Source organism: Abrus precatorius, unplaced genomic scaffold (assembly GCF_003935025.1).
Source record: "Abrus precatorius isolate BTA unplaced genomic scaffold, Abrus_2018 Scaffold11, whole genome shotgun sequence".
In the NCBI taxonomy this organism is placed as follows: domain Eukaryota; kingdom Viridiplantae; phylum Streptophyta; class Magnoliopsida; order Fabales; family Fabaceae; genus Abrus; species Abrus precatorius.
The window spans coordinates 15619501-15645852 of NW_020874303.1; the positions used below are offsets into that span (position 1 = coordinate 15619501).

General features: G+C 30.9%; 1 protein-coding gene across 4 annotated transcripts; it reads left to right on the forward strand.

The window, feature by feature from the left end:
- The first annotated feature begins 6393 nt into the window (after positions 1–6393).
- On the forward strand, positions 6394–17423 carry LOC113854141 (glycerophosphodiester phosphodiesterase GDPD4). 4 transcript variants are annotated; one of them, XM_027485010.1, is made up of 10 exons: positions 6426–6600; positions 6678–6764; positions 6853–6950; positions 7362–7422; positions 8602–8682; positions 8911–9003; positions 9828–9917; positions 10014–10052; positions 16794–16921; positions 17004–17373. In XM_027485010.1, exons 1-10 carry the CDS (start codon positions 6457–6459, stop codon positions 17161–17163), a joined length of 981 nt encoding a protein of 326 aa, XP_027340811.1. In that variant the 5' UTR covers positions 6426–6456; the 3' UTR covers positions 17164–17373. The 4 variants fall into 4 exon arrangements, 3 of the variants coding, with proteins under 3 accessions (XP_027340811.1, XP_027340812.1, XP_027340813.1); XR_003502737.1 differs by lacking the exon at positions 10014–10052 and having other exon boundaries at positions 6394–6600; positions 7358–7422; positions 8589–8682; positions 17004–17423; XM_027485011.1 differs by lacking the exon at positions 10014–10052.
- Positions 17424–26352: the final 8929 nt, after the last annotated feature.

Genomic DNA, 26352 nt, shown 5'->3' on the forward strand with positions numbered 1-26352 from the left:
TTCCTTCAATTTTATTACAATTAATTTTTTTGACAAAAATTATAATTAAGATAAAATAAAATTTTTAAATTAGTTTTTGAAGAATATATTTTTTAAAATATTTTTATTAGAAAAATGTTCATTAATATGGTTTTATAAAAAATAAAATCATATTTTAAAAATAATTATTTTTTATAAAATATTAAAATGAGCATATAGTATATTAGTTTGAATATAATAAAAAACATTATTTTATCGTGATGTTTCCTTACCGGTTATTTTCCTTAAGATATGAATTTGAATTATAAGAATAAATTAGGATTGCTCAACAAACACCAAATAGGATAGGATCAACTATTTCATCCTAACCACTAAATAAATCTTAAAACTTTAAATTGGTCAAAAGATAAAAAGAACTTTTGAATTTAATATTAAAAAAAAGAAATATTAGAATTAGTCTTACAACGGATGTGACTTTTCATTTATTTTAGTCTTTGTTAAATAATTTTCATAGAAATGGTGATATAGTATATTAATATAGTAAATTACATAAATATTTTTTTTCTAATGTTTATTAAAAATGTTATAGTTTAAGGTGATTAAAATATTTTTTGTGTGTACGTTTTTAATAAAGTGTTATATGAGAGGCAAAATTAAAATATTTTTTAGTAATTTATATTATAACATTTTAAATTTTATGTTATAAAATTAAAATGATCTTCACCACGTTTGAATAAAAATCTGAAAGAAGCAATAAAGCCTTATCATTTGTATATGGAATATTCTGATTCGTATATATTCTTATAGTATAAAAGAGGCTCCCCATAGAAGATTACTTGCACTTGAGGAAATCAACATACAATTATTGTATCTGACGCTTTTTAAAAAAATCAACAAAGTATAATAAATTATGAGTTTTATTAACTTAAGGCTGATTTAAATATTCATAAATAAAAAAAATTTATAAAAAAATATAATAAATATTTTTTTAATAAAATTTTATTATTATTAACTACTTATTCTCAGCTCTAAAGACTGATATTAACAAAATTTATAAATTATAACTCATTAATTATAAATTAAATAAAAAATTTAAATCAAGTGTAAGTTTTTAGATTTATATTAATGTAAAAAATAATTTTTTTTATGTATGTATACCAAAATAATTAGAATTGATGTGGGAAATAAAAAAATAATTTGATTACAGTAGCATGAATTTGAAAAAATATTAAATAAATAATTAGCAAAATAGATAATGAAAGCCAGCACTCAAGAACACCAAAAAGGTTGCATGGTGTAAATGAAAATGATGTATCTATTTTAAAATTATGCATAGATAAATGTAAGGAAACACCGGCAGAGAGATTTGTCTCAATTTATTTTAATCTTTTCTTCCCTAAAATTACTCAGGCTAAACAAGATTTTAAGAAAAATAACATTATAATTAAAGAAAAATAATAAAATAAAATGCTGGCTTTAAATTAGTATAACTTCAATTTTAATTCCAAAATATTCTAATTAGTGTAAGGAAACTCCTTATTAATTATTTAAAATTCAAATAAAAACATAAATATAATGCCGATATTCTTATACTGTTCTTCATACTAGTATAACACAGAAGCAGTAATGTGAGCAAATAAATAACTCAGAGAATACAAACACAAAACATTCAAAGTATACGAATTGAAAATTATCCGAGATATATTAATATGATAAAAACATTTTGTCTTTAATTTCTATTTAAAAAGATATTAATTAACATTTGTTCAATGATAAATTTTAAAACACTTTTTTTATATTTTATATACATCTTTTTATCCTCGAGCTTTAATATATGTTTTTTTCAAATTTTTTATTATTTATGAAATGTGCATTAAATAAAAAATACATTCTTTATTTTCTAAAAATATAAAAAATATTTAATATTTTTCATTTAATAATTAAAAAATTAAAAGCATAAAAATGAGAATTTTGAGCATTTTTTATTTCTATTTTAAAATAATTTTTTAAAAATATATAATACAAATTATTTTAATTTTTCTTTGACTTTCTCCCCCCTTTTTTTAATCACATTGTTTATCATATTTCTATTTTTTTTCCTATTTCTTTCTTTTTTATTTTATGCCTCAACCAAAATAAGATAAACACATCACACCATCTCTCTCTCTCTCTCTCTCTATATATATATATATATATATATATATATATTATGTTGGCTTAAATTGAAAATTATATATGCAAATATATTAGTAAGTATTTGAATTGCACTTTAAAAATAGAAATCCTAGATAATATATGCAACACCCCTAATTTCTTATTTAAAAATGCATAATAATTTATAAATAAAGTGATAAAAATGAATTTTTTTTAATTTGAAGAGGTATAAAATGTGATAAAACGAGAGAACCTTCTTGTAAACAAGTTCTTTTGCAAAAGTTTACCAAGTATTAAATGATAAAAGATAAACTATGTATCAATAATTATATTTACACAAGAATATGGAAGAAATATACATGCACTGGATTTCATTTATTTACAAAAGATATATATTTACAAACTGTTAACAAAATATAATAAGACTTAGAACATATTTACAATAATAAAAATAAACTGAGTCTTATGAGTAGTCCCTATCCACACCCAATGTACCATGCTAGTGCTTTATCTCGGCTAACTTCTCTAGCATTAGGTCCTCATCCTTTTCGAGGTCACCAAAATTAGCTACGACTTCAACACTCGTTATCTACTCGAAAGTATATTGGGCAGGTCTCCTAAGAAAATTGTGATCAAGAAAAGTGTAAAAATACTTTGCAGTTACTAGAGTCCTAATAGTCCCTCGATATAAAGATTAAGGGTGTGGCGAAGTTGATTATTTACAAGATAGTCGAAAGGAACACTAATCTAATGTCATTTTTAGGGTAAGATGTGCCTAATTTTATTATTACCTTCCACAACAAATTTAAAATAATTTATACATTGATACTCTCTAAATACATAGTTTAGCACGCAATTTACAAGGTAGTCTACTAATCTAATTACTCCTCGAGATTTAGTCATCCTTGCTAAGTGTTTAGTAAGGATGAATATCTTTCTCATCATTAAACATAATGCATTTACATTATTGAATATCATAACATAAATTTTACTTACAAATCAAGGAAAATTATGCCATAGCACATACTGAAATGCATACATAAGCAATTTTCACAATGCATACACATTTAATTACAAAAATTACTACAATTTCACACTTTCTATGCACCGCGATCACAGATATTCGATGTCTCCAACACTTCATGAGGTCTTACATAGATAGGTAAATAGTTGTTGGTTAGCCTATGCAAACAGATACAACGTATACAATAACTGGCCCCTTAACAAAAGTATAGTCAAGAGTCAAGTCAGGAAACAAGTGTGAGGCCATGTGACGCATTCGCTCTCAGAAAGAGTGTATACATATACACGACCCTACTTTTCTTTTAGATTTCTCATTGTCACCAGACTCTATACCCTTAGTGTATCTCTGTAACTATTCACACTAATTCCTTTTATCACTTTGTATTCATTCTATACTCCTTTTCACATCCATCTCATTATTCGGCTAAAAGAGAGTACTTAGTAAAGCACTTCCAAACTAAGTACACAACACATAGGTTTCAATATATTATAAACTTCCAAAATCATCCACAACATATATTATTAACCCTTCACTACAATTAAATATCATTCGACTAAAAGATCATGCTCATCCAAACATTTCTGGACTAAGTCCTTATCATATGTATCAAAGAAATATAGTATAATCATCCAAATAAACCAAATATGCATCATCAACTTTTCACTACAAAATATTATCATTTAAATACGTATTTCCATACAAGAAACATACAATAGTATTCCTATGAGCACAAAATATACACTATATTATATGACAAAATAGAGCTCTCCTTACCTTGAGATGAAGTTTTGGAAAGCAATTTGTGAAAGATTTTGTTCAAAAAAATGAGTTCTTTCTAAATATTGCAAGAGAGAGCACTTTACAAAAGATAAAAAAAAAGCAGAGAAAACAACTGAAGATTGGAAGACTAAACTCCAAGAAATTTACTTAGAGTTGATCGAAATGAATGTTGAAGCCCAAATTCAGAGAAAGATTGAGGTTTAAGAAAGATTTTCTAAGAGAAGAGAGTCAGAGATTAGAGAGGAGTTCGTAACTTGGATTGTAATCCAAGTTTTCTAAGTTAAAAATCCTTAAATACTTCTTAACTCGCAATATTCTTGCTATAGTGAGTTGTCTCTCATTACAACAAAAAAATGTTGTTGAGTCATCTTTATCTACTTTTCGATACAGCGAGAAAGCTATAAAGAGCCTAATTTTGGATTATCTTTCTTGCTACAGCGAGAGCTATCTCGGTACAACAAGATACCCTGTAGTTTACACTATTTAAACACTTCTAATTTCAATCAACTTACACAAACAAATAACATAAAGTACAACAACAACAACAATAATAATAACAAAATGAGGGTGTGATAGTATAATTATGATATAAAAAAAACTTTATAATATAATCACTTGATTTCTATCAAATTTTTTTTGCTTAAATACAATTTTGATTTTTGCAAATGTAACATATTTGTGATAAATTTTTGTAAAGATTTTTTTTGTTAGGATTTAGTTCTTAAAATGTTAAGATATTAGGATTTAGTTCCTACTATCAATGTATCTTATGTTAAATGTTGAATTAGTTAACAAAGAGTGAGCTTAACACCTCATGTCATTGCTATATCATTTAATTTTAAAATATTTTAGGTTTAATTATTTTTTTGTCATTGTAAATATAGTACGTTTCATGATAAATATTTTTGTTAAGATTTAGTCCTTCAAATGTTAAGAGGTTATGATTTAATTTCTATCATTATAATTGTCACTTATTGTCATGTCATTTAATTTTTTATTATTTAAATTGATATTTGCAAACAAGTTCTAAAACATCTTTTAAATATTTATAAAAAGTCTCTTAGAACCTTAATCTCCTTCCTTCTTTTCCTTCTCTATCTCTTTCTTCCTTCTATTCTTGAGACTTTGAAAGTTCAACGAGTATATTGGTGACAGGTTGAAGAACCTATATCTTGTGGAGAATCTCGATTGTGAGCCATGACACTTCTAATATCTTAAGTGTTAGACGGAAGGTCAAATCAAAAGTTAAAGCTAACGCTTACCTCGAATTAAGTCACCACTCGCAAGTTTAGGAGAAAGCAAAGTTCTAAAGAAAAAGAAGAATCGAAGTTGTTGTAAGTTCAAAGGTCTTTTCGAACGGGATTGTTGTTAGCCCATGGATAATAATAAAGCTTGCTAAAGAATAACCCGAAATCAACAAGAACATAGGGAGAAAGAGACAAAGAAGAAGTATGGGCATATTCTTAAGGATTTTTTTATAAATATTTAAAATATGTTATAAACTTGTTTATAAATATAATTTTAAATAATAATATAATAAAAAATTAAATGACATGGTAATACGTGATGAGTTACTTCTCTTAGAGCCAACTCAGCATCCTAACAAAAATAAAATAAAATTTAATCACAGCTACTAAATCCTAACTAATTAATATTTCAAAGATTATATCTTAATAAAAAAATTTATACAAATTTATCACAAAATGCTACAAATAACCAAAAAATATAATTAAAACTAAAATATTTTAACCATAAATTGATTAACTATTCAAAAGAAAATTATCATTAATAACTAAATCTTAATATTTTAATATTTTAAAGATTAAATTCTAATAAAAAACTTTATAAAAACTTATTATAAAATATATTACATTTATATAAATCAAAATTATATTTAAGTTAATAATTTTATTTTATTTTTATTTAACCAATCACATTAAACAATCTAGTTTTCCAGCATTCATGAAGAAACTTTCATACCCTATAACAAGTTTTTTATAGAAAATTTAAATATCAAAATAAAATATAATACCTAAACATCTATAACAAAAGAAAAATCATTGATAGTTAAAAAAAAAAGAAAACAAAGACAAAAGTGAAAAAAGTCATAAAATGAAAGCCGAGGGAAAATTGTATGTAAAATTTTTCGTATACAGGTATTATTAAATTAAAATAATTTTTAATAAATAATTATATTTAAATCTTATGATTTTTTACTCTATTAAAAGTAACAAAAAATATGAAAAATATAATTCTTAAAACTTTATAATTTAAGTTAATTATGAAAATATTTTTAATTTGTACAAAATTACATATAATAAAGAATAATTCATAAATATTTTTTAAAAAATTACAACATTTAATAATATTAATATAAATTAAATGATATATTTTTTACTAAAAAAATTATTGTATATAATTTATTATTAATATACTATAGAGAGGTTGTTAGGCGCAATGACAGAAAAGTGAGTTTTGTGCGTCGTCTCCGGGGATCTGCAACGACAGAGAATTAGGCGATGAAGCGTAGTTCAACTTCAACGGTAAGGAAACCGTTGAGGTATTCTTCACGGAAGCTTATACGCAACATCATTCTCTCTCTCGCCGTTTTGACCATTTTGCCTCCCATTTTCTTCCACTTCCGCCTCCGACGCTTCCACCAGGTTCTTCACCAAACCCTACTTTCCTCTTCTTCCTGAACGGCTTCGTTTCATTTTCATCTATTTTAATTGCGCTTCAGATGCAACTGCGAAAGTGCCGCTGGCTCAGCGATCCTCCTCTCGTGTGCGCTCACGGTGGCGATTCCTCCAAGGCTTCGCCCAACACTGTGCGTTTTGCTTCTCTCTCTCTCTCTCTCTCTCTCTTCTTTATTTTCTCCATTTTTCATTTCATTTCGGATTCTTGTGCTTTCGTAGATGGCATCGTATCTCTCTGCTCTTCAGTCTCGTGTCGACTGTGTTGAGATCGATGCCTCTCGTTCTTCCGACGGAGTTCTGTTCGCCCTCCATGACAGGTACTTTTCTATGCTCATATTTATTATTAACATTATTCTAATTATGAAAACGTGAGCCGATTTTAATCGACTATAATTAGTAAAATAAAATATTCATTAAATTGAGAATATAAAATTTAATAAATGTTATTTGTTTATTTAATAAAAACTTACTACAATTTTCTAATGTACGTGTAAAATTACATAATAAGAATTTATATATAATAATTTTTTTATCGAAATAACAAAATATCGCCAAATTTAATGCCTTAATATTGAATGATACAAATTTTAATAAAATTTATTAATTTTTTTAACATGTACCCATGAACACACTTTAGAAAAACGGAACTTTTAGTTGGTCCTAACTCATTTCGTGTATAGAGTAGAGTTATAACTGCTTTGGGATTGATGCTCACTCGATGCAGGCAGGGATTTGCAGCGGATATCTGGAAACGCTAGCTCTAAGGTTGGTTACATGAGCTCGAATGAGGTGAGGATAGCGAATTTCATTTTATGTGATCTATTCTAAGTGTTGGTTATGTATTGTTTGAGTTTCCAATTTTTCTTCCCTAGAAGGTCCTGCTATCTTCTGAACTCTGAAGTTAACTTCATTACTACACTTTTCATTGTTGCAAGCTCGTTTTATAGACGAATGATTGTGTTAATATGTGTTTTTCTTAGTAAGAGCTAGGTCACCAACCGCTCTAATCAAACTAGTGGCTAACTGGTATGAAAAGAAAAAAGTAAATGAAATAAATGCAGTTGAAGGTATTGAGTTTGCCTGTTTTTCAGTTGTTTGTGTAACTGTTCAGGTCAGCAGAACCCGGTGGCATTAGTGGAAGTTTTGATTCATCATTGTACTAGAATTGTTGTACTTACAAAGACAGCAGCCGTGTTCACCTCCACACTGAAAACAAAAAGAAAGAAACTGTTCATTTGTCATGGCCCCTGAACGGTAGTTTAGTGACATTATCATGATTCATGGATATGAAAGCTTTTTCTTATGCTTCTATCTGTGTATGTGTGCACATGCATTCATGTAAATTGTGTCTCTCATGCACTGATTGCTAGAGAACAGTTGTAGGCTGTGGAAATATTTGAATTTCAACTGTGTTTGATATAAAAACACATTTGCATGCTTTTCACCTAACAGCTTAAGCTTATGGGATTGTTGGTCCTTGATGTAAAGCCTCTATGATCATTCGTCCAGAATTTGATCCTTTTTCCTCCACTCTTCTAAATAAAAGTTAAATTTCAACACAAGGTATGGTATGCTCGTGCATTATCCACCCTTAAAGTTCTGGCATGAGGTGTTAATATAAACCCATTCATGACAAGCGATTTTGGTGGTGCTCCTGCTGATGTTGCGGTAAATTGGGGCATAAGATATTTTTTAGATGTTGGTTAGAATTTAAGTTTAACATGCAAAGCTGTTGTAGAGTACGATATTAGTCACTAGACTCACCACCAAGGTTTGTGGAATTGCGTTTGGCAATCATGATATTTGCATAAATAAAAAACTCATTATGTATTACAATTTTGCCCTAGAACTTCTTGATACAGACAATTTATAATCGTTTCTGTTTATTCTCTTTTTCTTGTACTTAGAATGCTTTGAGGCTTAAAAGAAGTAACATTGACTAAGATTCTATTCAGTTTATTTCTGTAGATAAGAGAGCTTAGTGCTTCGCATCGGTCTACTGAGAAATTTAACGATGAAAGTATACTCACTATTCAAGATGCTCTGATGGTATGATTCCAAGATTCAGTAAACACTCTTTCTTTTCTTCCCTCAGTGTTTCATTGAATAGTTTTAGATCTATCCCTTTCACCCCATTTTGGTTTACTTCCTTGCTTTGATTATATTCATTTTCTGTTATTGTTGATGACAATCTCCGACCATGTTTTTACCTGTCTACCTGTGTTTCCAATGTTATATCATATTTTTTTACTGTGGTTCAACTGTTTTTTTTTTTAGTTGACTTCAAATTCAGTCCAACAGATAATTCTAGATGTTAAAGTTGGACCCCCGTTTTATGAGAAAGAACTTGCCAAAGATATTATCTCCATTGTAAGTATAATGCTTCTGCTCCTTGCTGTCCATCAACTGGTGATTGTTTCAGTCCCTATTTTCTTTGCTGTTCAGCATGGTTACTATATAAAAGCTTTAGCGTGCCTAGAGATGACAACCTCCTTAAAGTATGTTGTATCAGTGGCATGATAACATTTCCCCTGCTATTGTGGGATTTAGTGTTTACTCTTGACCTTTGGTACCATTTTTTTTTTCAATGTTAAATTTTGAAGAATTATATAATTGTATTCGTCATAGACTTCGTTCTTTCCTGTAAATATAATATCTTTATGGGTAAAATACTGTTTCCCCCTTGAACTTTAGGGTTATTAACACAAGCTCGGTACAAGTTTAAAACCCTACAGAAAACCCCCCCTTATGTTTGGACACGTGAAAATGATTGTTTCTCCACTATGATGGATTGAACTCCTAACCATGCATTGATTGAGCAGCACACATGACCACCATTCCCTTCTCGCTCACCTTTTCTATCCTAACACCAATAGCTCCTCATCAACTGTCCTAGCACAACTTCAATATCTTTTATATTCCTTTGTGATCTTAAATTTACTGGTTCTTTTCTATGTCCTGAGAGTAAATGAAGAAAGAAATAAAATAATGAGGTGGTCATGTTGGCGGAACCAGCAGCTGTTGGTGAACCTGTTGCCATCAACCCTAATCCTATTAGCACTCATTCTCAGCTCCTCTCCCCTCATTTCCCTCCATTACATCTCTTCTGTCCCAGCAGCACGTCCTAATTTTGTTTTCAAAATATTTTCTGCTTGTGCAGCTATTTGAAGTGTCAACATAATATCTGTTTTCAGGTGGAGAATACAGAGTGCAAAAACTGCATCATATGGGCTAAAAGTGACAATTTAGTAAGGGATGTAATTAAGATCTCATCAGAAATTACAGTAAGAAGCAGTTTATTTAGCTTTGTTTACTCTGACTTTTCATGTTTTTACCTATGAAAATCCTATGTTTTCATTTATTTTTGTTATTTTCTTTAGGATTCAGTTCAATCTAAAATGACAAGGAAAACGAATGTGGTTTATATTCCTAAACAGTTGATTAGCAGGGGAACAAAAGATTGTACTGCTTTTGGCTGTATTGACTTGTACACCTACCTACTTAGCAGTTAGCATTGATTTGTGGCTGTCGACAGAGATTTAATATAAACAGTGAATGATGTAAGTAATGCTTAATAATAAAATAATGCTTCTGAGAGTTAGTGTGAAAGTGGTGAAATTAGCAGAACTCTTTCAGCAAAGCTTGGAAAGGCACTAAGCTGGTGTCAATATCTATGCTGATGCAATGCATTTTGTATCTTTTATTGGAAAAACAAAGTTGTCAATCATTGACACTTGGATAGTAATAGTTGCACTGCAGCACTAAAAAAATACTAGTTTTTTAGGCTTTCATTCAGATTATGAAGGATTGAACTATACATAGGAAGCTTCTTTATTTTATGATAAAAACAAGAAATATTATTAGGGAAAGGATAGTGTTGCAAACCACACAAACGCGAATACAAATATAGAGAACAGGAACAAAAAAAAAGGCTGCAAATATAGGAAGAATATTATTCTATAATAAGTAACGGAAACGAACGGAATAAAATGCACTAGGAGAGCAATATCTCCTAATACCCCAGAGCTAGGCTCCTAATAGAGAGCAATCGCTGCTCTATCCTGCAATAGCGAAAGAACAGAATCAACATAACATCCTACCCCTGTCTCATCGTGCCTAAATAATGGAATATTATTCTTTCTCCCTAACTAACTCTGCCAGCACAGCATTTCATTTGTCATTTTCTGATTTCTTCTTTCTTCTCACATAGACAAGCCATTCTTTGGGCCATGTAACTGCTTCTTGGACTAACATTTCCTCTGGCCCAACATTGCCTTTTGGGTCTCCATCATTTTCCCCTCCATCAAAAAAAATCTTGTCCTCAAGATGCAGCTGTGGAAATTGACTCCGAATGTCAGTTGCATTCTCCCACGTAGCCTCTTCTACTGGTTTGTCTGTCCACTGAATCAACCATTGTCTCACCTTTTCACTATGTTTATCAATCACCCTTGAAGCCAACACAGTCTCAGGAGTCCAAATGTCTTCTCCTGCTTCCCCTAGACCTGCAAGTAGTTCAGGTTGCACTCGGTAGTTCCCTACTGCCCTTTTAAGTAAGGATACGTGAAAAACTGGGTGTATCCTGCTTGTTTCTGGTAACTTAAGACGATAAGCTACTGCCCCCACCTTACCAATTACTTCAAATGGACCGTAGTACCTTGCTGAGAGCTTGGGATTGATTCTTGTATGAACTGACTTCTGCCTGTGAGGTTTTAGCTTCAAGAACACCTATTCCCCTATGTCAAAACTTCGTTCCTGTCATTTGAGATCTGCTTGAACTTTCATGCGCTCTTGTGCCTTCTGCAATTGTTCTCTCAGCTGTTTCAAAGCTACATCACGTTCCCATAGTTCCTTCTGTACTTCCTCAACCCTTATTTCTCCTTGAGTTCCCCGGATTAAAGAAGGGGTTTTCCTGCCATATACCACTTCGAAAGGAGTGACTTGAGTGGAGGCATGAAATGTAGTATTATACCAATATTCAGCCCACGGAAGCCAATGAACCCACTCTTTAGGCTGATCTGTTATAAAACAACGCAAGTAAGTCTCCAAACACCTATTAATTACCTCGGTTTGACTATCCGTTTGCGGATGGTAGGCCGTGCTCATGCTTAAAGTAGTTCCGTGTAGCCTAAAGAACTCCTTCCAGAATTGACTCATAAGGATGGGGTCTCTGTCACTCACAATTGACTTGGGTACTCCGTGTAACCGCACTATTTCACACACAAACACCTTAGCTAGCACCTTTGTAGTATATGGGTGTTTCAAAGGGATGAAATGACTGTATTTAGATAATCTATCCACCACTACAAAAACAGCTTCATAGCCCTTAGATCGAGGCAGCTCCGTTATGAAATCCATTGAAACATCCTCCCAAATTCTTTCCGGTATGGTCAATGGCTGCAACAAACCCCCTGGTGATGTGGCTAGATATTTTTGTCGTTGGCATGTATCACATGATCTCACATGCTGTTGTATAGTGTTTTTCATTCCTCTCCAATACAGGTTGGCTGCCATCCTCTGATACGTTCTATAATACCCCGAATGCCCTCCTTGAGGTGTTGAATGATATTCTTCCAATAGCTTTGAGACCCATGGAGACTTCTCTGAAATAACTAGCCTATCTTTATAAAACAAGATGCCTTGTTTGTAGCTGAACCCCGTATAATCCTCTCTCCCTGCTTTCAAATGCTCAATAATCTCCTTTAGCCTATCATCTTCATGCACCTCTGCAATAACTTCTTGGATATCTAACCACAATGGGTAGTATGTTAACATTCGTATTTCTCCGGTCTCTTCCTTCCTTGATAAGGCATCTGCCCCTCTATTTTCAATTCCCGGTTTGTACACAATGTCAAAATTATAGCCAAGGAGTTTCACCATTCAGTTTTGCTGATTTCCCGTGATCACCTTTTGTTGAAGTAGTTGTTTTAGGCTCTTATGATCCGTTGCCACCACGAACTTCCTACCCAGTAGATATGGCCGCCAATGATTAACTGCCAAAGCGATGGTCATTAACTCTTTTTCATATGCTGACTTGCTTAGATTCTTCACCCCCAACGCCTTACTAAAAAATGCGATTGGATGTTTCTTTTGCATAAGAATGGCCCCCACTCCTAATCCAGAAGCATCACACTCTACTGTGAACTCTTCATCAAAATTTGGCAAGGCCAACACCAGGGCTGTTGTTACCCGCCTTTTTAGCTCCTCAAAAGCACCTTGAGTTGCTTCATTCCATTTGAACAAATCCTTTTTGGTAAGTTCTGTTAATGGTTTAGCCACCTTCCCATAATCTCTAATAAACTTTCTATAGTATCCCGTGAGGCCGAGAAAATCCCTTACTCCTTTAACATTCCGAGGTTTGGGCCAATTTAACACTCCTTGTACCTTTTCAGGATCTACCGCTACTCCCTGGTTTGAAATGATGTGTCCTAGGTACTCAACACTTTTCTGAGCAAACAAACATTTTTTTTTGTTAGCAAAAAGCTGATGAGTCCTCATAACCTCCAATACGTCCTTTAATTGCTCCAAATGAGATTCCCAACTCGGACTGTAAATTAAGATATCGTCAAAGAAAACCAACACATATCTTCTGAGCCTTCCATGAAATATGTCGTTCATCAGGGCTTGAAATGTGGATGGCGCATTCATAGTCCAAAGGGCATTACGAGATATTCGTAATGTCCCTCGTGCATCCTAAAGGCCGTTTTTGGGATGTCCTCCTCCTGCATTTGCACCTGGTGGTATCCGGATTTAAGATCCAATTTTGAAAAGAATTTAGCCCCATGAAGTTCATCCAACAACTCTTCTATCACCGGTATAGGAAATTTGTTTGGAATTGTCACTTTATTCAATGCTCGGTAGTTTACGCACATGCGCCACGATTGATCCTTCTTACGAACCAATATAACTGGGCTGGAAAACGCACTTTGGCTGGGACGAATAACTCCGTTTTCTAATAATTCCCTGACCTGCTTCTCTATTTCATCCTTCTGATGGTATGAGTACCGATATGGACGCACATTTACTGGACCATGGTCAGGTAGAAGAGTTATGCGGTGGGATTGGGCCCTCTTAGGGGGAAGCCCTTTGGGTTCTTGAAAAATAACCTTAAATTTGTTCAAAATTATTTCTAACTCTTCCTTCTGTTGTGAGTTCAGGTGCATTAACTCTGATTCTTTTCCCTTGGTTTTAGTATCTTTCGCCGCCATCCTTTCACCAACGCCCCAGTCAAAATCCTCAACCACGATACCCTTTAACGCCATCTGGGCCGAACACACATCTTGCGCTCCTCGTAACAGCACTAAGGTACCCCCTACATTAATCTTCATCGTTTGGAGTTTCCAATCTACTATCATCTCCCCCAACGATGCTAACCAAGACAGCTCTAAAATCATATCCATGTCTTCAAGGTCAAATAGCAAGGCATCCACCACGCAATGCATGCTCCGAAATTCCATCTCAAGCCCTTTACAGATGCCATTTGTTTTGGTTCTTCGTCCATCTCCCATTAGAATCCGCATGTTCTTTGTGGGAACTTTTCTCCATCCCAGCGCCTCATCAAGCCTTTGAGAGATGAAATTGTGCGTTGCTCCACTATCAACGAGCACACATACTGGGATTCCATGGATCCTACCTTCCAATTTGAGTGTTTGGGGTTGTTCCACTTTTGACTGCGATAACAATAACAGACTGAGTGCACTGCACTCCTCATCGTGTTCTTCTTCTTCTTCGAACGCGTAGTGTTCCTCAGATGTGATGTCCTTTTCTCCTATCTCCACGTCATCAGCTAATATAATTCGCAAATGCTTCTCTAGACATATGTGCTGGGGAGAATACACACCTCCACACTTGAAGCACAAACCTTTTTGCTTATGTTCCAGCAATTCATTGTAGGATAAATGTTTAACCCCTCTATCCTTTGGCCCATTTGTGGATCTGTCTAAAAATTCTTTTTTGTGATTAGAGCCAGGCCCATTAGTACCGCTTCCAGACCCGTAGCTTTTTACACCTCGGTTCCCCCTTATTAGGTTCTTGGCATTGACATTCACGTTGGATCTCGTATACCACTATGACCCGGCACGTAAGTCTCCTTTTCCATACGAATTTACAGTTTTGCCCTTCGCCTGCAACTCCATCTCTCTTGCTCTCGTCACGTTCATTAGGCGGGCTCTGGAAAGCGTCCCCAACGCGTGCAGGCTTCTCACCCTGCTTCTAATCTCCTCCTTCAAGCTGTGAAGGAAATAAGCAAAATACTGTTGCTCTGGAATTTTAGGTACTTGTACAGTCAAAAATTCGAAGTCTTTAATGTACTATTCGACATCTCCAACCTGATGAAGTGCTGTCAATTGATCGTATGCATTCCCCTCCGCCAAACCTCCATATCTATCCAACAAAGCTCTTTTAAATTGTTTCCATGTCATGTCCTCTTCTTCATTCATCAAAGAGTTGAAAAAATGTATGGTCCCCCTTCCATACATAGTTGTGCCAAATTGACACGCACTTGATCGCTAGTCTCCTGAACTTGGAAGTAGACCTCTGCCCTAGAAATCCAACCCGCAGGGTCATCTCCATTAAACATGGGTAGTTCAACCTTTTTAACTGACTGACGAAATTCATCCAATGCTTCCCCTTTAACTTCTTAAGACCTGATCCACTGCGTCCTTGCAACTCCTCTAGTGAGTCACCACCTGGACTCTTCTGGTTCTCGGAGTGTTCTCCTTCATCCTCCGAACCTCTGCTATTTTGTTCTGAGTTCTTTGACAGCATTTCCAAGATCTTCGATTGGGTCTCGACATTCTCTTTTCTCATCGCCTCTATAGCTTTCTGCTGTTCATGAGCCTGGAGACGCATTGACTCCATTGATATTCTCATTCCTGAAAGTTCTCTTTCTACAGTCTCAAGTCTAGAATCCATCACTGAATACCCAGTCTCCGACTCAGCTGATTCCGATATTGACCTTGTCTGTTTTTTCTTCTTAGGTACCGCCCAAGGATCCGGCAGGTCAGACCACTGTTGCAAGCCACACAAACGCAAATACAAATATAGAGAACAAGAACAAAAAACAAGGCTGCAAATATAGGAAGAATATTATTCTATAATAAGTAACGGAAACGAACGGAATAAAATGCACTAGGAGAGCAATATCTCCTAATACCCTAGAGCTAGGCTCCTAATAGAGAGCAATCGCTGCTCTATCCTGCAATAGCGAAAGAACAGAATCAACATAACATCCTACCTCTGTCTCATCGTGCCTAAATAATGGAATATTATTCTTTCTCCCTAACTAACTCTGCCAGCACAGCATTTCATTTGTCATTTTCTGATTTCTTCTTTCTTCTCACATAGACAAGCCATTCTTTGGGCCGTGTAACTGCTTCTTGGACTAACATTTCCTCTGGCCCAACATTGCCTTTTGGGTCCCCATCAGATAGGGTAAGAATAGAGATCCTCCTAGGATGAACCAAGAAAATGAAAATATAAAAACATACAGAGCACTGACCTAAGATGGCTCATCTGATGTGCAAAACCTGATAGTCTTCGCACATGAGTAACGTAATAACCCCCCTCTGAAAGGACACAAGTTGAGCACCTGCAAAAACATAAACAACTTGTAACAATGCACATTACACCCTTTTGCATGGGTTTGCCTTCTTGTCTCAAAACCTTGTAAATGGCATTTGACATGAGAAAGTGCACAGAATTGAGTCTCCAATCGTTAACAACAGTACTTGTCTACAGTCTACACAAATAACTTGCAGTGGGACAGTGTGATGGTAAATGACTAGCTGCATGAATAGGGGAAGAGCATAACAACATTAGGAGAGTTACTGTGAATTGGGCCTTTTGGGTGGTAATGCTATTAAATATTTCAGTATAAATGGAAGACTTCACCTTAAGGGAAGGCCTAGATTTCTGAAGAGGTGGTTAACAAAATGGAGGTTATCCTTGTTTGGAGAATTTTATGTTTATAAATTTTGCATGATCATAGGAACTGAAAGTCTTTAGCTTTGTTGTGCCTAATTAATTTGCATGTATTAATGACAAGAGGTTATATGCATCATTAGGAAGCTGCAAGCTGGTATTATCTCTTGGATGTCTTAATTTTGCATATTGTTTTTATTATCCACTTCAACTTGCACTCAGTTCAGTCTGGGATGATGCAGGTCGGCTACATTGTTATGAGAGAACCTTCTACTGGGGCTAGGACAAATTTGTTGAGGATGATAGGCGCTGAGGTTGTTGGTGTCTACCATCCATTGATTGATGAAAAGCTTATGAGAGTTTTGCACAGGTGTGATTTTTTATTTCATCAACTGGCATCTAGCAGCATGGATGCGAGACACATTGATCTTATTATACATTGTGGTTAACAGGAGGAACAAAAAGGTGTATGCCTGGACAGTTGACGATGAGGAATCCATGCAAAAGGTGTTGTTTGATCATGTTGATGCTATTGTTACGAGCAACCCAACTTTTCTTCAACGCCTAATGCAAGATATCAGAACACAATGTCTTGAAGAAGGTTATTCATAACTACACTAAAATTTGTTTCTAGAACGTAACATTTTAGAGAGGCCTTTTATGTTGTGTTTGTTAGAACACTTGTATACCGTGTGATCTCCATCCTTCTCTCTTGGATGCAAATTGATTTTGAGGGTGCAGAAAAACGGAGTATTATCATGCAGGATTAGACCCCTTGCCTTTGGGATTTACAACGGGTTTTATGTAATCCAATTATCATTTCGGTCTTAAATATTGATCATATTCGTGAGGAAATTGCTGGTTGCGTTACCTGGAAACTGCTACCTCTGTTCCTTTTTCTTTTACACTTCTGTATTTTTCTTTTTTTGGCTTTCTTAATGTGTCCATAGACACGTAATAAAAATTTATATGTAGTATTTTTTTTTAATAGAAACAAGATATCACAATTTAATATAATACAAACATTAAATATCACAATTTTAAATAAAAGTTTATTATTATTTTATTTCTTTTTTAGCATGTTTCATTGAATTCATATTAGAAAAGTTTATTTATTTTAATCAATTTTTATTTTTATTTTGTAAAATCAACGAGCAATTTTTTTTTTTTTACAATATTATGTTAAAATGAATATTTATTCTTTCAGAAATTTTTAGTGGTTCTTTTTATGAAGTATGACAAATGTTAGTCAGTGTCTTAAGGGAGTGTAGTTGTTAAGGAATTAAATTTTTTTTGTTAAAAAACATAATAAATATACCTTCTCTTGTGATTTTTAATGTGTTTCAATATAATTTTTAATAAAAATATACTATTTCAAATTTTTTAACTAATACTCTAGAGGCACTAGTTAGCAATATCCATAATTTTTAATAAATTTTAATTTATAAATAAATGTGTGTTAAATAAGTGTTATTATTTCATCAAAAAATAAAAATAAAAATAATGTGTTATTAGTATTTCTTTATAATTTCTATGAAACATTCGTTATCTTATTTTTCATTTGCCTTTAAAATATGAAGTTGATAAAAACTTAAATTAAAACTAAGAAGGATAAAAGTTCATTGTGGGTTTAAGTTTAAAGGTATTAAGTGAAGATAAAATTGTTATGTTATAATAATTTTTAAAAAACTCAAGAAATTTAATTAACTTTAATTACTTTTTAGTTAAAGATGTCTTATAAAATGACCAAATATAGTATAATAGATAAAAGGTTTAATAGAAAGTGAAGTAATATTTTAATAAAATATTTGGAATATTAATTATTTTTTAATTTTAGTGTAAGATTTTAAATATAAAAAAAACAGTGAGTATTAATTTATCTAATTACTGTGATATTTCTACTATATTGGTGCGTGAGTTTTTAAAAAATGTAAAAACACTTCAAATGCAGTTTGGAGTTATAAAAATGTCATTATAAAGGTCCACATTTTATGGTCTAAGTTATGAGCTTTTGTATTATAGGATATAAAATCAAGGGCTCAAATTTTGGATTGAAAGAAGATGGATCCAACATAGATGGTGAAAATCCTTATGGACCTTTATATTGACTATTTAGTTTTAACTATTTTTCAATGACTTAAATCTTAGATGCACGAGGGATTGATGGAGAGAAAATGGACAGAGAGATCTAAATCCCATGCAAAAATCGATAAATTTGTTAGTGTTTTTCTATTCAATCTATAAATAACTTTTATTTTTTAAAAATTTTTCTCATTTAATTTCTAGTTTAGGTTAAGGTGAGTTAGTTATTAGTCATGATTGAGTGAATTTATAGATAAGTCTCTATAATAGAAGAAAAATAATATAAAAATAATAATTTTTTAAAAAAGTTAAAAATAAATTCTCTTTTCAAGTTTTAAAGAAGTTAAATAAGAATAACTTATAAAAAATAGAGAAGTAAAAATTAATTTTAATTTATAGAAGAAGTTTTATTGATTTTTTAAGTTGTTATTCTTCTCTTACAAAGATCAAAGACTTGTCCATAAACTTAATCAAATAGAGCCTAAATAGTGCATGAGTAGTTAGCATGTTATTGCTGTTAGATATATTTAAAATTAAATTAACAGTTTAAATCTTTTATTTTTACCTAATAATACTAATTTTTATAAATTTATTATTTAGCTCTTTATTAAAATTTTGAAAAAAAAAAGTTTTTGAACATTTAGAATTGTTAATTTAGATCTTAATAAAATTGTATTGATAAAATGTTTAATGTTATTTTAAATTTTCTCTACATCAATTTTATATGTAGTTGATGATTTTAAAATTAAAACTTTTTATATGTACTCTTGTAATTTTAATTCATCATAAAAAGTAACTTATGTTTTAATATACTATTTAATATCATTTTAGATCTTCACTTAAATACTATTTATATAAGTGTGTGTAATACTTTTGTTTACATTTATTATTATAGAGAAAATTTTTATTTTAAACAATATTTAATTATTATTTTTAAAGTAATTACTAAATTTTTTAATTTATTCTTATTAGAAGATTTAATATCTTTTAATAATTAGAAGGATTTATAAAAGTAAAACATAGAAATAAGAATTATTAATAAATAAATAATAATTATATATTATATTGAACTTTTTAAAAAATAAATAAAATTACATTTTTAAATAACAAAGAAAAAAGAATAAACTGAGGGAGTAAAAAGGACATATCTCCTTCGGTTCCATTACTTTTTACTCTAGTAATTGTTGATATTAGGAAGAACCGTAGGACATGTTATTACCACAATCATATCTAATTATTGATATATTATATCATTAAATATTTTGTTTTTCCTTTTGTAAAGTTGTAGGGTGCCATCTTTGAAGAGTTGCACCTTTATTTATAGTTCAAGCATTTAACACAGTAATATGCACCTTTGGTCATATCAAGATGTGTTCTATAATTGACAATCATTAATGTTGGTAATCGAAGTTGGATTTATAACTGGAAGAAGGCTCTTTTTCATTTTGACAATGTTTGAATTGTGACAAATATTTACAAGGTACGAATAAGTAAATAAATTTAAAAAGTTGGAGTTATGTCACACATTACAAAATATTTAGCTCAATTTTGACATAACTATTGTTTATGAAATAGTCAATCACAAAGCTGGAAAAAATAATTCACCTCTTCTTGCTTTCGATGGTCATGAATTCTTTATTGAGGATTGATTCACTTATCTACTAAATTTATTTCAATTGAAGACAGTGAAATTAATAAAACTGTTGTAACCACAAATAAACAGGTCAACATGCCATGCTTGACAATAACTCATTTTTTACTAAATAAAAATTACACTTGTATGTATATCCCATAAAATTGATCGAGCTTAGTTAATATATTATTAAAATTTGTATCTAAAGAATATTATTTAAAAAATGATAATGAAAAAGAGAAAGAAACAAAGTATAAATAAAGTTTCAAAATTAAATTTCAATATTCTTTTAGCAAAAGTTGTTTTACGTGTGAGATGCGTGTCTTTTTTAATCATAGCTTAAACATGATACTAAAACTTTGTTTTGAAGTTATTTTTTGGAGAAAAAATGAAGGAATGACTGTTGATGATAATTTTTATTTGAGTTTTCAGATGAGAAGAGATTTTATAAGCATTCTAAAACCCTCATAAATCCATATTTTTAAGTTCTCCAAATTTGAAAGATTTTTATTAATCTTCTTTCATTTTTCTTTCTCCTCTCTTTTCTAAATAAAGCCTTAGTTAGGAAAGGGAGGGAAGTACTGTTAAGATTACATGGATTACAAACTGATTTTTAAATGATTCCTAACATATTTCATTATTAAAGATGGATTTATAAATAGGTTAGACTCGTTTATACTTTTCTCATCGATAAATTAATACAGACAGATTGTCAAATCCGTTTGTAAATTATAGATGAAAAGATATGTCTGAAATGATAATAAAAAATATAAATGATTCAAATATTCAACTTGTAACTTAATAATACAAGTATTCATATCATTTAATCTTGTTTAAAAATTTGCATATTACTATTTGGGCCTTCAAAACCTGATATTTTATATCTTTAAAATTTATTATCTTTTCCAAGCAGTATCACTTGTATATATCCTGTATCTAGGAAGTGATTTTAAGAAAGTATGCATTTACATGCACTGGTCCAATTTTAATTTATAATAAAAAATAACTTTTAAATTAATAGAATGTTGAATGTTATTTTAAATCTTCAAGATTCTCCACAAATCTTATTTATGAAGTTAATGATTTTAAGAATTAAATCTTTCACATCTTTTGTATTAATAAATTGTTCAATGCTCTTTTAAAGCTTTCCAATGCCCCCCCTACACAACGGTCACTTCTGCATTGCATAATTTATGTAATTTTTGCTTAAGTCATTTTTTGCTAGCTTAAACAAAAAATACAAGAGAAAAATGGCTCACTGGGATTATTTTGCTTAAGCCACACAAGATATTATAATTTTCGCTTAAGTGAATAATATTTGGTTTAAACTTAATTATATTGGCTTAAGCAAATTTTGATGAAATTTTTAGGTTCATCACTGTCCATAATTCACTTAAGCTAATTTTTGTTGACCTAAGTGATTTTCAATGAAATTTGTTAGTTAATCACTATCTGTAATTCGCTTAAGTGAATAATGTGTGACTTAAGCAAAAATTACAGCAGATAAATTTCTTACACTTTTTATCCTTCAACCACATCTTTCTAGTCATTACTCTCTATTCTGATTGCACCAAAGTGTTAATTTATAAGATAATTGAGATAAGTATATGATATTTTTAAATTTAATTCGTTCCATTTATAAAGATCACAATTCAAAGTATGACAATGCAAATAGGGTATGGTTATTAAAGTTTAGGGTATAATTAGGAAACAAGTTTGCATGCCATTAAGGAAGATTTGAAGTAGGATAAGTAGAAATTGAACAAAAATTTCACGACAATATTGCAAGCGAGGATTATTTGCTTCCATTTGATCTTTTACATTGAATATCTCTTTTCAAACTTTTTATCACTTAAATTTTAATTATAGTCACTCTATCTATCGTCAAACTAGTTGTAAAAATATAAAAAAATTCTTGAACTTGCTTCAGAAACAAAGATAAGAGTAAGTTTGAAAGAATAGGATTGAGTTTTAATTGAATAAACAATTATGTTCTATAAAGATAGTTACCTTCAAAAAATATATTTTAAAGAACTTATTTTAAATATCTAAGAGATTGAGATCTTGAATCTGCAAAATTTATAAAAATAAAATTATAAATATTATAACTTTTAAAACATGTTATAAGAGATAATTTTATTTATTTATTTATGAGTCATATACTATATTAACTCTTTGTAGCCTTCACCCTTTTCATTTAGCTTCTACCTAATTATTAGTTAAATTTTTTTAACTATTTTATATTTAATTAATAATAATTTAAAATTTATATTGATGATTTTGTTGCAATTTTTTTGTTATTAAATATTATAATAATGATTATAAAATCAAGACTTTTAAATAGAGAGTAATTAATTACAATAATTGAAATTATTTAAATACTATTAAATATGATAATAATAAAATAATATTATATTTAGATATCATATGAATATTATTTGTTTTTAAAATTTTATTTTTTTGTGTATTTAATATTTTTATATCATAATAAATGAATAAGTAAATAAATTATTATATTTAAAATATAAATGAAGTTTAACTGTTATATATATATCTTTTGTTTTAAAAGTTAATCAATTTTTATTTATTTTTTAATCTTTCTTTCATATTAAAAAATTAACATTTGATGGTTACTGTAACATCCTTATTTTTAATTAACATAATAACAGTATAAAATCGGAGAAAATTCTGAATAGCAAAAATTTAAATCAGAAGAAACTTGAATAATAAGACATTAGTCTTTAAAACTGGTTAAGAGAACATCAAATAATATAGTCATATTTGTTTTCATAATATACAGTAGATATCAGTACCTTCAAATATACATAAGAGTTATCAAAATACATTAGGACCATTCATTTACATTTACAAATACTCAAAATAGTATTGGTCCTAATGAGCAGTCTGCCTACCAATGACTAAGTGGCACTAGTCTTCCCCATGTCAACCCTCTATCATCGTTAGGTCTTCAGAATCTAACTCATCATCTAAGCTAAGGTACAGATCACTTGGATCGGTGGTGACCTGAGTACCCATAATCTGCTCAATCGTCCATCGCGATGGTATTTTGGAATGGTCGTGATCATGGTACGTGACCAGATACGTTACTGCTGCTGGGGTTCTCTTAGTGCTAGAAAAGATATAAATACAGAGGGTATGATGGATTCGATGTACAGACAAATCAAAAGGGATGCTAAAAGCTAACTCCAACTCCATCATAACTACCTCACTATCATAAACAAGAATTTTAAAGTAACTAAGTCTCTGGTACTCGCCAAATATATCATTTACATTACCTATTACTGAACTATCTACTACTCTCATTCCCTCTATGGGTGTTGTCATCTAGATTCCCTGAAATGGTTACGTAAGGATGAGTCTCTACATTCATTACCAAACATACATACATAGAGAATTCAATAATACAGATAAAACATTCAACATGCATCGTATAACAATTTAGTTATGCATCCAATTTATGTTTATCTCTATTTATCCTTTCGATACTCATTTCCATATTCAATTCCATTCTTAATTACACTGTCATTTCCACTGCCCCTGGGATCCCTCGAGGTCTTCCTTAGCATAGATAGTTGCTGGATAGCTGCAGCTACACGGATACAACGTGTACCGACCCGGCCCCTTTTAGCAAAAGCATGGTCAGAAGTATTAGTTAAGAAATAAGTGTGAGGCCTGTTGTGTTTCTACTCTCATTTGTGTTGCGCAATTCAAGAGGAGCATCACCACCCTCATTTCCCCAAGACTTCTCAGTCTTCTTCATCTTCCACACTCCCAGTGTACCTCTGAACTATCTATACTCGTCCTTATCATATTCCTTTCTTACTTCATTTCCCTTTAACTATATTTTCCCATTTCATCTCTATGTTTCCCATTCTCTGTTTACTAATATATTATTCACACTTTTATCTCTCTATTTTACTCTAGTTTTATTATTATATCATACATCATTTAATCATTGCCGAGAGTTAGTCCCCTCGGACTCAGTCCATCACATACATGCATATACACTCAAATCAATGATCTTACACTTCATCAAACACTACAAAACATGCTTCAAACATAACAAAAACACGTTCTTGTCCAAAATACACTCAAAATCATACATTTCATCACAACCTTTTCATGAATACAAACATAATTTATTGGTAATAAAATAGAGCTCTCCTTACCTTGAAATGGAGGTTTAGTAAAGGGTTTTTGAGGGTTCTTGCTCAAAACGTGAGATTCTTCGTAAATATCACGAGAGACCTCATTTAGAAAAGGAGAATCAAGAAAATAACCAAAAGAATGGAGAACCAAGATTCAAAAACTTAGCAAAGAGCAAGGAAAGTGATCTTTGAGACTTTGATTGGAGAAAAGTTGGGGGTTTTTTCAAGGATTTGCTGAGAAAATGAGGAGAAAAGTCAGAGAGAACGCATGAGAGTTGTGACTTGGATTATAATCCAAGTTTCTTAACTTGGAAACCCTTAAATACCCCTCAACTCGCGACATTCTCGCTATAGCGAGCCAATTCTCGCTACAGCAAAAAAATCAGACAAAATTGCACTTTATTGTCTGTCATTCTAACTACAGTGAGAGCTCCTCACTACAGCGAGAGAGCACTAAAATGATTGATTTTGATGCTGATTTCTCGCTACAGCGAGACACATCTCGCTCAGCGAAAAATCCTGCAACTCACCCATCTAAAACTCTCCTAATTACAAGCAACATGCATTAATAACTCACATCAAGTATAAAATTAATAATTAATAAAGTAGGGATATTACAGTTACTTGATAAGTAATCATATTTTTTTAAAATTATAATTATTTTTAAAATAAATTAACTAATAAAAATATAAATATATTTGTGCAAACCTGTACAACGCATGGATATATTGATAGATCTGGATCCTATGCAGTCTAGACAAGAATTGTAGCGTGGAGTCTAAATTTGTTTAAGCAAAGAAAATTTGCTTAAGCAAATTTGATAAAAAAGTGATTTTTACTTAAATAAATTTAGTGAAAAAATAAATTTCGCTTAAGACGAAATTTTAAAAAATTTTAAAACTTCATCTTTTTTTTTTTAACTACAGAAAATTTAAGGAACTTTTGTTTTTTTTTTATCAATAGCTATCTATTTACCAAAGACCTTTGCATATATCATCCACCAAATATTATAAATGTATTGTCTAGTATGTTACTTGTGCTAAACATGAGTAAGGTGTAATCATTTGAAATTGAGTTAATTTATTGAGAACAATAATAAAGATTATAGGGATAATGACTTTAAGAAATTGGTTGAGAAACAATTATAATATCACATGATCTAGTACTCTTAGGTTTTTGTAGTATGACAATTTCTATTTGATAAGTCAAAAGATATAATGGAATCTGAAGTATTAAAAGGCTTCTGATTGACAGACTTGTGGATTCTGTTACTCTTTATTTTCTAAAGAGATTCTTTGAAAATGAAGTCATTTGTACATGCATGGTTAGCAATAAAAATGACTACAAAGTGTGACCACATGATATTAGATAAAGGTTCCTCACAATTTTCATAATTTAGAGAATAATAAGATAAAATTTTAAATTTTTACCGATTTTAGCTTAAAGCTCAAATAACTTTTGTGCCAAATTCACTCAAGCGAATTTAGATTGCAAGCTACCAAAATTGTGGAGGATCTGAATCTTATATTTTCTAGTTTATATTAAAAATTATGTTAAATTGCATTAAAATTTATGATGGGAGGTGTACTAATATAATAAAAAAATATTTTTAACTCTTTAATCATCACGTAAATTGAAGGAATTTGTTAGAATTTATTTAATAATAATAATTTTCTCACATTTTCTATTATATTTTATCTACATCTATTTTTGCTTGAGCTTGCATATATTTTTCTATATATCTTCCTAATAATTTTTATATTACTTTATAAAATATATATTAAATAAAAAAGTACATACACATGGATTCATGTATGAGAAAGAAATGTTACTTGCTTGTCGAAAGGATGGATTTGTAAGTGGCTTAAAAATAGTAAGAGTTGTTTGATATTTTTTTTTAACTAAATTGAGATTCAC

Bases quoted from the DNA above. Each gene is read 5' to 3' on its own strand.
- LOC113854141 (XM_027485010.1), top strand. From the start codon at position 6,457: ATGAAGCGTAGTTCAACTTCAACGGTAAGGAAACCGTTGAGGTATTCT. The intron at 7,423-8,601 runs GTGAGGATAGCG...TTATTTCTGTAG, and splicing joins GTTACATGAGCTCGAATGAG to ATAAGAGAGCTTAGTGCTTC. The intron at 16,922-17,003 runs GTGTGATTTTTT...TGTGGTTAACAG, and splicing joins CTTATGAGAGTTTTGCACAG to GAGGAACAAAAAGGTGTATG.